General features: G+C 43.2%; 4 protein-coding genes across 21 annotated transcripts in view; all 4 read left to right on the top strand.

Annotated features, from left to right (window-relative positions):
* The window catches only part of slc9a1b (solute carrier family 9 member A1b), a 19,601-nt gene extending 16,721 nt beyond the window's left edge, over positions 1–2,880 (top strand). Inside the window, exons 9-12 of the mRNA XM_026232331.1 lie at positions 972–1,068; positions 1,409–1,498; positions 2,281–2,347; positions 2,425–2,880. Of these exons, the coding sequence (XP_026088116.1) occupies positions 972–1,068; positions 1,409–1,498; positions 2,281–2,347; positions 2,425–2,597 (427 nt within the window). The 3' untranslated portion in view covers positions 2,598–2,880. The remainder of the gene's footprint in view (positions 1–971; positions 1,069–1,408; positions 1,499–2,280; positions 2,348–2,424) is intronic.
* Positions 2,881–3,045: 165 nt separating this feature from the next.
* Positions 3,046–4,968, top strand: fabp10b (fatty acid binding protein 10b, liver basic). Of its 3 annotated transcripts, none has more exons than XM_026232330.1 (4): positions 3,046–3,471; positions 3,841–4,013; positions 4,523–4,612; positions 4,690–4,968. In XM_026232330.1, the coding sequence occupies exons 1-4, from the start codon at positions 3,399–3,401 to the stop codon at positions 4,735–4,737; spliced, it is 384 nt and encodes a 127-aa protein (XP_026088115.1). In that variant the 5' UTR covers positions 3,046–3,398; the 3' UTR covers positions 4,738–4,968. The 3 variants fall into 3 exon arrangements, with proteins under 3 accessions (XP_026088115.1, XP_026088114.1, XP_026088113.1); XM_026232329.1 differs by having other exon boundaries at positions 4,687–4,968; XM_026232328.1 differs by lacking the exon at positions 4,690–4,968 and having other exon boundaries at positions 3,841–4,623.
* A 2,421-nt stretch (positions 4,969–7,389) lies between these two features.
* gja9b (gap junction protein alpha 9b) overlaps positions 7,390–15,000 on the top strand; it is an 8,857-nt gene continuing 1,246 nt past the window's right edge. Inside the window, exons 1-5 of one of the 16 annotated variants that reach the window (XM_026232319.1) lie at positions 7,393–7,664; positions 9,587–10,173; positions 10,250–10,368; positions 10,875–11,047; positions 11,758–15,000. The exon at positions 11,758–15,000 is cut by the window's right edge and continues 1,246 nt beyond it. In XM_026232319.1, the coding sequence (XP_026088104.1) occupies positions 13,609–14,928 (1,320 nt within the window). In that variant the 5' untranslated portion in view covers positions 7,393–7,664; positions 9,587–10,173; positions 10,250–10,368; positions 10,875–11,047; positions 11,758–13,608 and the 3' untranslated portion in view covers positions 14,929–15,000. Of the gene's footprint in view, positions 7,665–9,586; positions 10,174–10,246; positions 10,401–10,874 lie in introns of all 16 variants that reach the window. The other 15 variants (XM_026232309.1, XM_026232318.1, XM_026232315.1 and 12 more) reach the window with 15 other exon arrangements.
* srsf10b (serine and arginine rich splicing factor 10b) lies at positions 7,600–10,307 on the top strand. The gene is made up of 5 exons (XM_026231459.1): positions 7,600–7,664; positions 9,411–9,711; positions 9,891–9,993; positions 10,062–10,173; positions 10,250–10,307. The coding sequence occupies exons 1-5, from the start codon at positions 7,600–7,602 to the stop codon at positions 10,305–10,307; spliced, it is 639 nt and encodes a 212-aa protein (XP_026087244.1).

Here is a 15,000-nt window from a genome sequence, read left to right as displayed (position 1 = left end):
CGAGAGACTCTTATCGGGCGATAAAAAAAATATCGGTGTTAATCTATTCTAAAGTTGTGTTGGGAGCTGGGTCTATACTACGCAAGCTATGATGACTTTCACCTTGATATTTTAGCGCGGAGGTATACCTAGCCGAATCTGTAGGGGGCGAGAACGAGTCTTTAAACCTGTGTGTCTTTAAACTCAGTACACTCGGAATGCACTGATGGACCGCAACCGCGTGAATGCTGGAATACGTTAACATGGGTGTGTAAAAAAATACGAAATGCATACGCACTGCAGACGGATTATGTGTGAAACAGGCGTAAGGTTGTTTGCACCTTGTGCAATGCAGAATTCGTTTACAGCTTTCTCAAGCAGTTTGTGATGCATTTTGGAAGCAAGAGATGAGCCCCTGGTCTAATAGTTAAACATGTCATTATTTTGGTAGAATGCAAAAAAACATTAAAAAAAAATTTCTAACACTTATGAAGCCAAAATGTTACCGCATACCAGGACTGACCCAGGTGCTAAACCATTCAGGGCTTTATAAGAAATAAGCAGGATTTTAAAATCTATACGATGTTTGATAGGGAGCCAGTGCAGTGTGGACAGGACCGGGCTAATATGGTCATACTTCCTGGTTCTAGTAAGAACTCTTGCTGCTGCATTTTGGACTAGCTGTAGTCTGTGTGTGTGTGTGTGTGTGTGTGTGTTCATCTGTGTGTGTGTGTGTGTGTGTGTGTGTGTGTTCATCTGTGTGTGTGTGTGTGTGTGTGTTCATCTGTGTGTGTGTGTGTGTGTGTGTGTGTGTTCATCTGTGTGTGTGTGTTTTCATCTGTGTGTGTGTGTTTTCATCTGTGTGTGTGTGTTCATCTGTGTGTGTGTGTGTGTGTGTGTGTTTATCTGTGTGTGTGTTTTCATCTCTGTGTGTGTGTGTGTGTGTGTGTGTTTTCATCTGTGTGTGTGTGTGTGTGTGTGTGTGTGTGCAGACAGCAGCGAAGCCGGAAAACGCTCAACATCTCTAAAGAACGAGAAGAAGAAATCAGGAAGATCCTGCGAGCAAACCTGCAGAAGACCCGACAGAGAGTGAGACACACACACACACACACACACACACATTGACTTACTGAGAAATTGATCAAAATTTTATGAGTAAAACAAGTTTATGATTAATACAAGAACAAATATCTGCCAAAGGTAAAAAATAAAATTAAAAAATAAATAAAAACTGAATTCAAAGGGTCAACATGTTTTCATTCCTCATGTTAGTATCACTTAAAGTTGGTAAATCTCTCAGAAAAAGTAATTTCCATATTCTAGGTGTTTAATTTAAAAGTTAGAGAGATTTGTTGGAAGTTGTATATCTGAGATGTTGTTAATACATGAGTGTATTGTGAGTCACGGCTGATTGTTGTGTGTGTGTTAGCTGCGCTCGTACAGCCGTCACACACTGATGCCCGACGCTGAGGACGAGGACGAGGACTGGAGCGAGACACGGATCAGGAAACAGCGAAGAGTGAGTGATGCCCAACACATCAACCAGAAAACCAGCAGATCTGAAAACAGAGCGCTCTGGGAAACACTGGAGCTTGAGCTGGCGCTGATATCCAGTCAGTCTAACTAACCCGTGCCAATACTGACAGACGTTTGGGTCTTTTGTGTTCTGGACGTGTAATGTTTCACCTTCGTGTCCTTTCATAAACCTGTACAAAAAAATGAGTTTAATGAGTCCCCATTGTTACTCATTAAAACTGTAATATTTACTGCCTTCTTACACCCTTTCCTCAAATCAAATACTAGATTTGGTTGTGTTTTGATTAATCTAACCCTGCACAAAAAAAATAAAAAATAATAATAATTAATGTTGTTTCTAATCATAGATTTATCTGAGACTAATGATCAAACAAAAGCGCCTGCTTAGTATTAAGTTTAGGGAAAATCATTGTTTACTGTGTTTCTATTTTCATTAACAGTAACATTATGTAATCAAACAGGCTAAAGTAAACAAATAGTGTAAAAATGAATGAATTCCTAGTAATTATGATCATGACTGATGTTGTTAGTGAAAGCAGACACATCTCTGAATCAGATTGTGTTCCTGATGTTCATGATCTGTTCCAGCTGCTGATAAATGAAGAATATGATTATTTACAGTAGTGATTCATTGATTTGTAAAGCAGCTTTAGCGAGCAGTATTGCAGTGCTGATGTGCTGATGTGTGCGTGGTGGATGTAAATACAGATGACTGAGACCGTGTTCATGTGTGAGGCAGCTCTGACGTCTGCGTCTCGTTCACAGATGAGCTTCATGACGCTTCCTGCTCTTCGAGAGTCTCCTGCGGTGAGAGGATCACGGGTCGAGTCCGGTGAGTCTCTCAGATCTGACACCGCTCTTCTCTGAACAGTGTTTGAGATGCAGATGTGATGCTGATGTCTCCTGCAGACAGACCCAGCGTCCTCTTCACCCTCGCTGATGAGAGATTGGAGAGCCGAGGACACAAGCCCAGCGTGACGTTCTGTCTGGACGTGGAGGAGAAGCCACTGCCTCGATGTGTGAGTGATCCTGGAGCAGATCAGCTGCTGGAGGAGGACGAGAGCCTCCATCAGAGACACTGAGAGCGCTGGACCAACACTGTGTCTGTGGAAGTGATTCAGCTACTGCGTCTAGTGATCCGAGTGTGTGAGGAGGATCACAAGTACTTTATTAGTATTATTACTGTCTCAGAGAGAGTTTCATCACCCTTTTCATTTATTTACACCGCTGTTCACAAGTTTGGGATATATTTTTACATTTTCCTTGAAAGAAAGAAATACTTTTATTCATCAACGATGCATTAAATTGATCAAAAGTGCCAGTAAAGACATTTATAATGTGATTAAAGATTTATATTTCAAATAAAAGCTGTTCTTCTGAACTTTCTATTCATCTGTGAATCCTGAAAAATAAAATGCATCACAGTTTCCACAGAAATATTGAGCAGCACGACTGTGTTCAACATTGATAATAATCAGAAATGTTTCTTGAGCAGTAAATCATCATATTATTCTGATTTCTGAAGATCATGTGACACTGAAGACTGGAGGAATGATGCTGAAAACACAGAAATACATTACACTTTAACACAGATTCACACAGAAAACAGATGTTTGAAATGTTTTAAAATAATATTTCAATATTTTGTCTGTACTTTAGTTACAGCGACCCCCTTTGAATCGTGCTGTCTGCTCAGACTGATATCTGCTTGGGCTCTGGGGATGTTCTGGGACGTGTTTGCTGTGTTTCAGAGAAACTGTTCTGTGTTTAACGTCTCTGAAGAGACTGAAGCATCGCTGTGGAGACTGTGCTGATCTCCTGAGACTCATTAGCTGGATCTTCACAAACACAGTGACTCAGATCATCTCTCACGCTGCTGGACGATGGCTGTGGACTTCAGTGGACGCTGGAAACTCTATCACCAGGAGAACGCAGAGGACTTTCTCCGAGCCATCTGTGAGTCTCAGTGTTTCGGTCTAAACTTCCTTCAATCTGGAGAAACAATATGACCATATGAGAGATTACATCTTGTTTAATGTATCAGAACTGAGTGAAAATAAATATTTGCAATCGATTTGTCATTGAATTAGGTTTATTTAATCAGTAGATATTTTTTTCTTTCTTTTCCTTTTTTTATTGTTTCCAGAAAACAGTGCTTAATATCTACAATCATTGTACATTTCCAGTCAATTTATTTAGATTTAAGGATGTTTAGACATAGATACCTAGGAAGAACAGCATGTTTTGCAGTGTTTCAGTGTCAGACTTCTGTATTTCTGTGAATCTTCCTTATATAAAGTGATGTACGTGTGTTTTTATGAGCAGCCGCTCCAGAGATTTACATTAAAATGATGAATGAAGTCAAACCTCTGACCACCATTCAGCAAAACGGAGATGAATTCATCATCTGCGTGAAAACTCCTCTGAGAAGCATCACGAACAGCTTCAGCATCGGCTCAGAGAGCGAGTTCAGCACGATGGACGGACAGAAGATCAAGGTGATTCATTCGAACGAGTCACTCGAGAAGATTCGGTCGCGCGCGCCGCCGCAACACAAGCGGCATTTAAAGGGACAGTTCACCCAAAAATCAAACTTGCCCCATGATTTACTCACTCTCGAATATTCGAATATTCGTTTTCAGATTATTATGGTGAATGACATGAAGTTGACCGTTGCAAGATGGCAAACGCATCTACATGCTTTGAGCTTTTAAATGAGGCCTTATTCCTATACATATATATGAGAGATCAGGGTTTATAAAGTTTAAAATATGGATATTTTTCTTAAAAAAAACTGATGGTTTGAGTTATTAATACACATTACAGTTCATTATGTTTAAAAGCAAATAAAAAACTAGTTAATTAGTCGGTAAACTAGCTGTGGTTACATGATCTGTGCATACTGTGTGTGTTGATATTCACATATAACACACATTATAATAACACATGTAAACACAAATAGCTTCTCAATCTCCACAAGCAGCGTTTTGAGTAGTTTGTGTTTCAGGCTACAGCTCGACTCGTCGATGGAAAGATTGTGATTGAATCGGAGAAGTTCACACACGTGAGAGAGATTGATGGAGAGGAGATGATCGAGGTCTGTCGAGATGACGTTCATGTGTTTATATTCATATATATATAGATATAACACTGCTGTGTCTGTGTGTCCAGAAGTTCTCTGCTGGAAGCGTGACTCTCATCAGGAGAAGCAGACGTGTGTAACGACTCTAACTCAACCTCTTGAGTTACTTTACATTACTTTACATTACTTTACATTACTGACTAAACATGAGAAGAAACCTTGAGACAGACCTAGACTAACATTCAGCTTCATTCAATACGTGTTTGAGACACACACACAGACTCTCTCTCTCTCTCTCTCACACACACACACATACTCTCACACACACACAATCACACACATACTCTCACACACACACAATCACACACATACTCTCACACACACACTCACACGTACACACGCGCACACACACAATCACACACATAATCTCACACACACACTCACACGTACACGCGCACACACACACTCTCTCTCTCTCACACACACACACACACACACACATACTCTCACACACACACAATCACACACATACTCTCACACACACACTCACACGTACACGCGCACACACACACTCTCTCTCTCTCACACACACACACACACACATATACATATATACCATCTCTAGTCAATATAATACATTTCCAAACATATAAAGTATAACGATGTCCATGAATGTTATGGTACTCTCTCAAAGTCTTATAACTGTGTAACGTCACTAGATTTTGAGTTTGTATAATAATGTCATGCCTAATAAAATATATTGAAACACATTTTTTCAGAATGGACAACACCTCTTAGTTAACTAGTTTGATGTGTTATTGTTTGGGGTTATTAATGTGTGTAATGTGATGTTTTCAGCCTCGGTGCTGAGGATCTTATTCATCATCAGCAGGTAGAGTCTCAGAAACACCTTTAAGCTCAAGAATGATCAGACTACATTAGAAGGCAATGATAAGATTCATCTGACTCAGAAAGGATTAGAAGAAAGTTAGGAGACTAACATTTGTCTGGAACAGGATTTGCGTGGAAGGTGTAGGAATGGGCAAAAGAAGTGAAAATGGAATTGGAAATATTTACACCAGATGTATTAATATCTCCAACACCACCTTGGTTTTTAATTGTGCCGCAGATTGATTTTACAATATATAATAATTCCGGTTTCTGTAGCCATGGCAAAAGAAAATATAGATATGGACATTAAGCATTGTAAAGAAGAAATCAAATCAATTATCAAAAGGGAGATACAATTTATTGGGAAAACCCTAACCCTAAGGCAAAATTATTGGGACAATGAAAGTAATTAAGGAAAGAGGATTGTATTATATCATGATTGAGATTAGGGCATACGGGTCTTAACTCAACAATGCATTTAAAAGAAGAACATGCTTATGGTATGTGTGAAAGGTGTGGAGTAAGAGAAACAGTGGAACATGTAATTATAGACTGTAGTAAATATGGAAAACAAAGAAAGAGGTTAATGGAAGAAATGCAGAAGGGAGGGGATCAACGGGTAACAGTAGAGGATATTCTGAATCTGGTAATATATTAATACAATTTCTGAATGCAACCAAGTTAATACATATAATATATGTAAGGTTTTATTATTGTTATTATTATTATTATTAGCATGGGTGGAAGGGAATTGGGCTTTTTCATGGAGGAGTTAAAACGGAGGGCACGACTCCTAGCTAGTCACTATCGTGTGCCTACAGTAGATGGCGCTAGTGCGCTGGAATAGAATGCGAACCGCCAATCAGCACGAAGAAGAAGAAGAAGAAGAAGAAGAACTAGAAGAAGAAGAAGAAGAAGGCCTCATAAATAGTAAAGCTTTCTTTGAATTTCTTAAAAGGACAGGATTAAAGGGACACTGAGTAGGAATTACTCCCATCTAGTGGTGAAATTGTATTTTGCATTCAAACTAATTTTGCTCTCCAGCGCCTCGCTTTTTCAAATGCGCGTTGCATCTACGGTAGGCGATATGTACCAAAAAGCTTTGACAGGATGTCTTCTAATAGCACTTCGTCGAGTTTTCCTTCAGGTGAACAGGTGTGTTATTTCAAACAAACTGCAACATGACAACTAACAAACGAATGTTACAGTATGAATTACTGACTGTGGAAAACATGAAATATTGTAATTAGTAGTTATGTCTAATTTATTCGTTATATTTTCTGAATAATGTGCATTGTTAGGTATAAAAAAAATATTGTAATATAGATTGTAACACTGACTTACCTGTCGAGAAGAAAACTGGCCACTTCAGCGTCTCTTTTGAAATCTTTATCAAGCATTAGCTCTTTCCACCTAGAAAAAGCTTCCCCGACATTAACTCTTGTTTTCTGTAATCTACGCTCACGTTTCCTTTTACGTTCTATTTTTGACTGTTTTGGCCACGATGTTTTCTTCTCCTGTGGCGCGGCATATGTATGGTCCATAATAAGAATGCAATCCAGACTTTTAAACTTGCCGGTGCAGTTTCAAGCGCCTCTCACTGCTCTGCACCTGCGTTTGTGGCTCTGACCGAAAAAGCGTTGTGGAAACGTGTTGGCTTAGTACTTTTTGTCCCTCTCTGCTATTATAGTTTTGCAAGATGGCGGAACTACATGGAAGCCTCCGTCGACCTACCCGTCCCATGTATATAAAGATAATAAATTCTTCATTTACAAGGATTAGTTTAAACATTGGCATAGGTATTTGTACACCATTGAGGGCATATTTATGAATAAAAATATTGATTTTAGATAATAAAATACCTAAAAAGTTACTTATTGTCCCTTTAATGAGTAGAATGTAACGCTCTGTTCCACACTCCGGAGCAGAAGGTGGCGGTAATGCACCTAATTACGCTGGTTGCCAGCCGCCGTTAAAAACCAAGAAGAAGAAGAGAAGAAGAAGAAGAAGAAGAAGAAGGCCTCGATGTCGCCGAAAGAGAAATATTTAATCGTTCTTAAGAGTGATTTATAATTATAATATAAGTGTAAGAGCCTGTAATAATAACTATAATGTCTCGGTACATGAGACCGCCGAACAGCTCTCTGTTCGTCCGCAATATTTCCGACGAGTCCCGGTGAGAGACACTTATTCATTCACGTTTTTTTTTTATAAGACTTCACACATCTCTCATGTTTCTTGCTGATTAAGTTGACATGTTTTGTCTGTCATTTATAATTCTGCATTTCTGGTGTGTTTCAAACACGTGTGTGGAAGAGTGTATTATGTTAGGCGCGTGCATGTCACCGGGAGCGCGCAGCGTTCTGTTGTTATTGTTGTATTAAATTATTATTGTTTTATCGCCAGTCAGTCCTGTGCATCTTTACAGTTAGCTGTTTCCTCGGCTCATGGACTGGAATGATGTTTGCATCTCTGTAGTAAATCATTGTATGCTAAACCGAGCTCAGCAGATTTATCATCATAAACGTTGATCGATCATGGATTAAAGATTAATCGATGTGTAATCACTGATGATGCAACATCAGAAGCTGTTTGAATCGAAAGTTTTTTTTTATCTCAAGACTGATGCATGAAGCAGGTTTATTATTACAATACTGTTCTCATGTGCTGTCAAGTTTTACTGAACTGAGTTTTACAGGAATATTCTGGACAGCTTTTGTGGAATAATGATGATGAGCACAGAAATTAATTTACTACACACACAAAACAAATAAGCAATGATTGGAGCAAATTGGTAAGCGTTAAAATACTCCGTAAAATCATTTATCAACCATATACATTTTTCAGCTTAGTTACCATGTAAAAATGCGGGATGCATTATTGATTCTTCTGTCGATATCTGATATTGTGAAGTGTTTAATCATCATCGTACCTGTGGAACGAGTTTAACGCCTAGAGCTCACAGCGTTTCATTTGTGTGTTTGTCTCCTTTTCACCCAAGAATGAACATTTGCTGTTCCCGTACTCTCCCTCGGGTCGTCTGTGAATATTTTCTTCAGTTGAACAGTGAAGAAGGTTTTCAGTGGATCATTAGTCAACAGCTGCCGTCACTTTAAGAGTTAAAACAACAGATCGAGGAACATGAATCCCTGTGTCTCCTGATGATATATGGAGCCAAGCGTACATCATTATAGTGTTCTGTTCACACGTGTTCATATCAGTGACTCAGTCGAGCGGTTCACTCTGTTCAGTGAAGAAATGAATCAGTTCATTCATCAGAGAATCAGATACACTGCTATTTTGACTCATTTCCACTAGGGCTGCACGATTTAGACAAAAATTGCTGATTATTCCCTTGAAATTGTAATTGTGATTTATTAATTAAATTAATCGTGCAGCTGTAATGTCCAGTCGGAGTGACCATCAGGCGTCTTCAAGTGAGTTCTGATTGAGTAACTTGTAGATCTGTGCTGCTCGAGTCTGAACTGATTCAGATGATTCACTCTGATTCGATGAACTGATTCAGCTAGTTCACTAAAAAGAACCCGTTCATGAACTGAATCGTTTGCCTGAGGCTCTGGATAACCGGTAATAATGCTGTAAATAATGTTCAGTTTCTTGCACAGACTGATCGTTTCACTTCATAAGACTTCCAGGATCTTCAGTAGGCGCCGGGATTCGTTCTGTGCTCCCTGATATGATTCTTTTGACTCTTAGAGTGACGGCAGCCATTGGCTTGTTTTTATGAAGGACCACGGTTTCTGCTGAAAACCTTCTCTATATCTCGGATGAGCTGAGAGAGAGCGCGTGAACAGCACACTCTGATTTCGTGTGAAGCGTCTCTTTAAGACGGCGGTGAGTATGTCCTCGGTTGGTTTGGTGACCCAGCGCTGTCAGTAAGATGTTATTTCCTGGTGTTCAGGCCAGAGGACCTGCGCCGAGAGTTCGGCCGATACGGCCCCATTGCAGACGTCTACATTCCCCTAGACTTCTATTCTCGCCGGCCCAGAGGATTTGCGTACATTCAATATCCTTTGGCTGCGAGAGCAGCGTGTGCATGTGTCCGGTCTAACCCTTATCTCTCTGTTGTCGCCCCAGACTGTGTACCGGCGTCCCGTTCTGGAGCCCGGCACAAAGACACAGTTAAAGAGACGTGTAGAGTAGGACTAAAAGACAAGCCGCCTCAAGAAAGAAAGAAAGACGGCTGCTTGCAGAGAGACAGAGTGTGAAAGCAAAGAATATTAAAGCTTCAAGACACAAAGAGGCATTATGGGGCCGAGACGAGCGGCGGCTCCAGGTTAAAGAGCGTAAAGATGACTCCAGTATCCTCCATGGTTCAGGACACAAGCGTAATCTGAGTCATGTGATGTGAGGTGAACGTGTTCGGTTAGACCCTTAACAGCGCAGCACGTTTGAGGACGTCCGGGACGCAGAGGATGCCCTGCACAATCTGGACAGGAAGTGGGTGTGTGGACGGCAGATCGAGAGGGCGACCGCAAGAGTGAGTGCTGACCCGCTCTGAGATGAGGAGTGTTTCTGGGACGCCTGTGACTGACCTGTGTGTGTTCCTCAGCGCCGGGCCAGATGAAGTCCAAGGAGCGTCAGTCGCCCCGCAGTCACTCACGATACGAGGAGTACGAGCGGCGCAGACGCAGGTCACGCAGACGATCCCCGAGCCCTCGAGAGTGAGCGAGCGAGCGTCACACACCATCACACAGTCCTGTGAGGTCCAGACACTGACCGTGTGCTTCTCTTCAGCAGATCCAGAGGAAGCAGACGCAGCCGCAGCCGAGAACACGAGCGGTACGAGCTCAACTAACCCTACACAACACGACGTCTACAGCTGGAAGATCCTTCCGGAAACATACACCAGAGCTTCAGTTAGTGCTGTGTGCTGTTAGTTTAGTACAGTGTGCGTACTTTATCTCATTAAAACTAATATTAAAAGTGCTCACCTTATTAATAAAACATTATCTACAGAAAAGATGAAGACAATGCACAAAGTTTCGTGTTAAGCTCATAGAAGCATTCTAACGGGTGTAGGTTATTAATAAAACATCCAGGCAAGATGAGCCCAAAACATGAACACATCACGGTTTCACGTGAAGCATTTTCTTGAGTTTGTGTGGGTGATAAAATGCTTAATAACAGTCCTAGTGTGGGAGGGATCAGAATAAAATTTCCTTCAATAACTAATAAGCCTTGTTAAGAGGACAGTTCACCCCAAAATTAAAATTGTCATCGTTTACGTAGTATGAGTTTCCATCTTCTGTAAATAAATAAAAACAGACATTTAAGATTGTGTTTACCGAACAGCTGCTGGACAGATGATCTCTAACTCAATGTTCAGACAAACATTCTTCTAAATCTCTTCTTGTGTGTCCAGCTGCAGAAGAAGCTCATTCTCTGTAAACCTGTTCTCAACGGCAGTCCTCGCACCCCACTGCTCTCCATATTTAGGACATCTCTCTTTAACACCCCTGATTATCAGCTCATTAGCAGTGATCTCCGTCCATCAACTGTGTTCCCATTGTTCATTGCTCCCTACTCCCTGAGCAGGTGAGATCTGCTGACGTTCTCCTCACTTCTGAACATTGATTCACTGATTTGTGCTGCGCAGCGTCTTTACACATCTCATACCTCTGTAAATACAACAATTTAAATTCACGTCTCGCACAGTTCAGTGCACTTTGAAACATACGTTCGCTTTGATCTGGAATCATGGCAGATTATCCTGAGATGTCCACTTCGCAGGGCACTTGCGTTCGAGTAGAACAAACGTCTGAAGCGCTAAGAGAAACGCTGAAAATGTGCGAGCATCGGTGCGCGAGGACTGAACGGAGAACCGCTGCTGTAAACACTGACGTGCTCAGTTACTCAGTGTGAGGTGATGCTTGTTAGAATGTGGAAGCTGTTTTCTACACTTTCACTATTACACCGCAATCGGTTTCCTAACACTGAACTGAATTTCTAGTTTGTTTAGAAATATAAAAGTTAGGTTTCTTGGAGTGGCTCTGTTGCCTTTTTTCTTTGTGGTGGAAACTGTTACTGAACAAGCAGAAGTGAATCTTCCACATAGAAACCCTGAAAACAAAATCATTTTTTGAAGTTATTACCAGGACTGAAAAAACAGTGAAAGCAGAAAAAGATGAACCCTTTATTTTACAGACATTGTTCGTGCTTGAAGGACCTCTGTTTATATCGATGATGAATGCAGTGTGTGTGTGTGTGTGTTGTAATTCTGGTGCGTGGTCATGTGACTCCTGCAGGCACCGGGCGTCTGGGCGTAACCCCCCCCCGCTCCCGGAGCCCCTCCCACTCGAGGAGCAGGGGCGGAGCTCGAACCCGCTCCAGGTCCAGGTCCAGGTCTCCCAGCGAGCTCCACACAGAGACCCAGGACACCGCTGCAGAAGAGAAGACACATGAGCGCTCCCCGTCCCGCTCCGGGTCCCGCTCGCGCTCTTGGGCCGGACACAAGTCCTGGGGGCATTAGATCCACACATGAGCCTCAGGGGCGACTGGATGGGTCAGTTTGGGGCAGAAGGTCATGAACCTGCTCATTTCTTTTAATAAGGAGAGGGATTTCAGTTTCTGTTAAAGTGTTAGCATTGAAGACATCTGTGTGGTTTCGTTTACAAGCTGTGCAGAGCGAGAGATGTCAATCACATCAATATTTTTTCAGATATTGTTAAGTTGACCAGTAATGGCCCTCCATTTGAAACGGTCTTCCATGTGTGTCTCGAACCCGTTTATTGTGAAGTCTGCAGGCCTTTTACATGTAACCTCAGAATGAAATAAATTTCCTGTGCATCAGTATGTTGTCGTTTTGATTTAATTTTATTATTTCATAATTAGATCTTGATTTTGAAGGAATTATGTTGATTTAGCTCCATCCTGACTTATTAAATTGTTATTATGAATCTAGTTTCTTAAACTTTGTCATGCACACCCCTTCATGTCCTTCCATCGGATCACCAGTCACACCGCGAGGACATTAAAGCACCCTTTCTGGTTCCCAAAGAGCCGTTCAGCCGTTTAATCAACATTTTAACAAACCTTTTTAATCTTTTGTGGTTGGAAATTTTGTCGGTCAGTGTAGGACTGTCAGACAGAGGAAGATATTTGAATGTTTTTGAATGATATTTAAATATTTAACATTTTTTTATAACAAGTAGAAATATAATTTTTTGTGTTCTATAGAAGAATGACACAAGGGGAATCATTAATAGCCTCTAACACGTTGTCGTAAATCCCAGTCTGTCACAGAAACTTGATTCTGTCCTGTGTTTTGAGTGTCATGTTTTCTACATGAGTGCCCTTTGACACGTGTCTGACCCTGATGTGACCCTTCAGCGTCAGATGATCGTTGTTTGCGTGTAAGTGAACAGCTGCTCATGTACAAGAGTGACAAATCAATGAACCTGCTCGCACGCCACCGAAACCATCCCACAATGCACTGCCTCACAGGACCCCCCCAGCCATTCTCTGGCCATCGATTCTTCAGTGATGGGTTTAGAAACATCGACAGACGTCGAGCTTGAGGGGAGATCTGGGATTGGATTCTGAGAGAGCAGTTCATGTATGAAATTGGACATGACTGACTGATCGTTAATCAGGATAATAAGCATCGACTGATGGAGAACGCACTCGTGTGGATCTCAGGAGTGTTGAGGAACAGCAGAACCCGTCTCTTCACCTAACAGCTGGACTTCATTAATAATCCATAATTGCTTTGTGAGTTATGTGATCGCAGCAGTGCTGTCTCACTTCATCAGGACAGTAGAGACTGGTTTGGTCCAGATGACCTGCAGGCCTTTACAGCAGCACGCAAACAAATCACATTGATTACTTTGGCCGGGGTATAAAGTTAGCAGCGACCTAGATCCTCAAACCACACTATCCTCTTTCAGAGAACTGTTAGATGTTTTTTGATCATGCCTCCAGTGTGATCAACACTTAACCCTCATTCACCATTTTTATATCTTTTAGAAAAGTGACTAATTCGAACGGTGAGTACAGAGCTATTTAGTATTTCTTGTCTGTGAAATCTGGTGTGGATGTGGAGAAGTGAGTGACTCCTGCTGTCGTCCGTCTGCAGCGGCAGTGATGTCTGTGTGAGGATGGGCGACTGGAACTTTCTGGGAGGGATTCTGGAGGAGGTTCACATCCACTCCACTATGGTGGGGAAGATCTGGCTCACCATCCTCTTCATCTTCCGTATGCTGGTGCTGGGTGTGGCGGCCGAGGACGTGTGGAACGACGAGCAGTCCGACTTCATCTGTAACACGGAGCAGCCCGGCTGCCGAAACGTCTGCTACGACCACGCCTTCCCCGTCTCGCTCATCCGCTACTGGGTCCTGCAGGTCATCTTCGTCTCCTCGCCCTCGCTGGTCTACATGGGCCACGCCATCTACCAGCTGCGTGCCCTGGAGAAGGAGCGTCACTGCAAGAGAGTGGCTCTCCGGCGCGAGCTGGAGACGATGGAGGCGGAGCTGGTGGAGGCTCGGCGGCGGGTGGAGCGGGAGCTGAGGCAGCTGGAGCAGGGCAAGCTGAACAAGGCTCCGCTCCGGGGCCCGCTGCTGCAGACCTACCTGGCACACATCGTGACCCGCTCCGTGGTGGAGGTGGGCTTCATGACGGGACAGTACCTGCTGTATGGACACCACCTGGAGCCTCTGTACAAGTGTGAGCGGGAGCCGTGTCCCAACGTGGTGGACTGCTTCATCTCACGACCCACAGAGAAGAGCGTCTTCATGGTGTTCATGCAGGGCATCGCCGCCGCGTCCCTGTTCCTCAGCCTGCTGGAGATCCTGCACCTGGCCTACAAGAAACTGAAGAAGGGGCTTCTGGACTACTATCCTCACCTGAAAGACGACCTGGGCGACTACTACGGTGCCAAGAAGAACTCTGTGGTGCATCAGGGTCGGAGAGCCACCATCCCGACGGCACCCAGCGGATTCGCTCCGCTCCTGGAGAAACAGGGTAACGGACCCACATACCCCGTGCTCATTAACCCCTCGTCTGCGTTTGTGCCCATCCAGGGCGTGTCGGACGTGCAGCGGGAGAACAAGGATGTCGTTCCCAGTCTGCTGGAACACAACAGCAACTCCAACAACCCCTGCAGCGAGACTCGTTCCCCTGTTGTGCACACACGGTTCCCGCCGGAGCCCGAGAGCGCAGGCTTCAGCAGTCTCCTGATAGCAGACGCACGCAAGCAGCGGCGAGTCAGTCCGGCCTGGAACTGCAGCACGGTGGTGGAAGGGAACGTCTCGGACAGCGGAGACCTGAGGAGATCCGGCGGGACACACACACCGGACTCTGAGCCCAGCTCCGGCTCACGGCAGCACGGTTCTGTAGAGAGTCCCAGCTTCTCTCCCAATCGCCAACGAACTTCACTGACGAGCAGCAGCAGACGAGCAGCCAGCGACCTGCAGATCTGAGCCTCTGTTCTCTTTAGTCTTAATCTGAGAGATGGTTCACCCAAAAATGATCATTCTGTCATCATTTACTCA

This window comes from Carassius auratus, chromosome 44, assembly GCF_003368295.1.
Source record: "Carassius auratus strain Wakin chromosome 44, ASM336829v1, whole genome shotgun sequence".
In the NCBI taxonomy this organism is placed as follows: domain Eukaryota; kingdom Metazoa; phylum Chordata; class Actinopteri; order Cypriniformes; family Cyprinidae; genus Carassius; species Carassius auratus.
The sequence above is the reverse complement of the archived record's forward strand: the minus strand, read 5'-3'. Positions and strand labels throughout refer to the sequence as shown.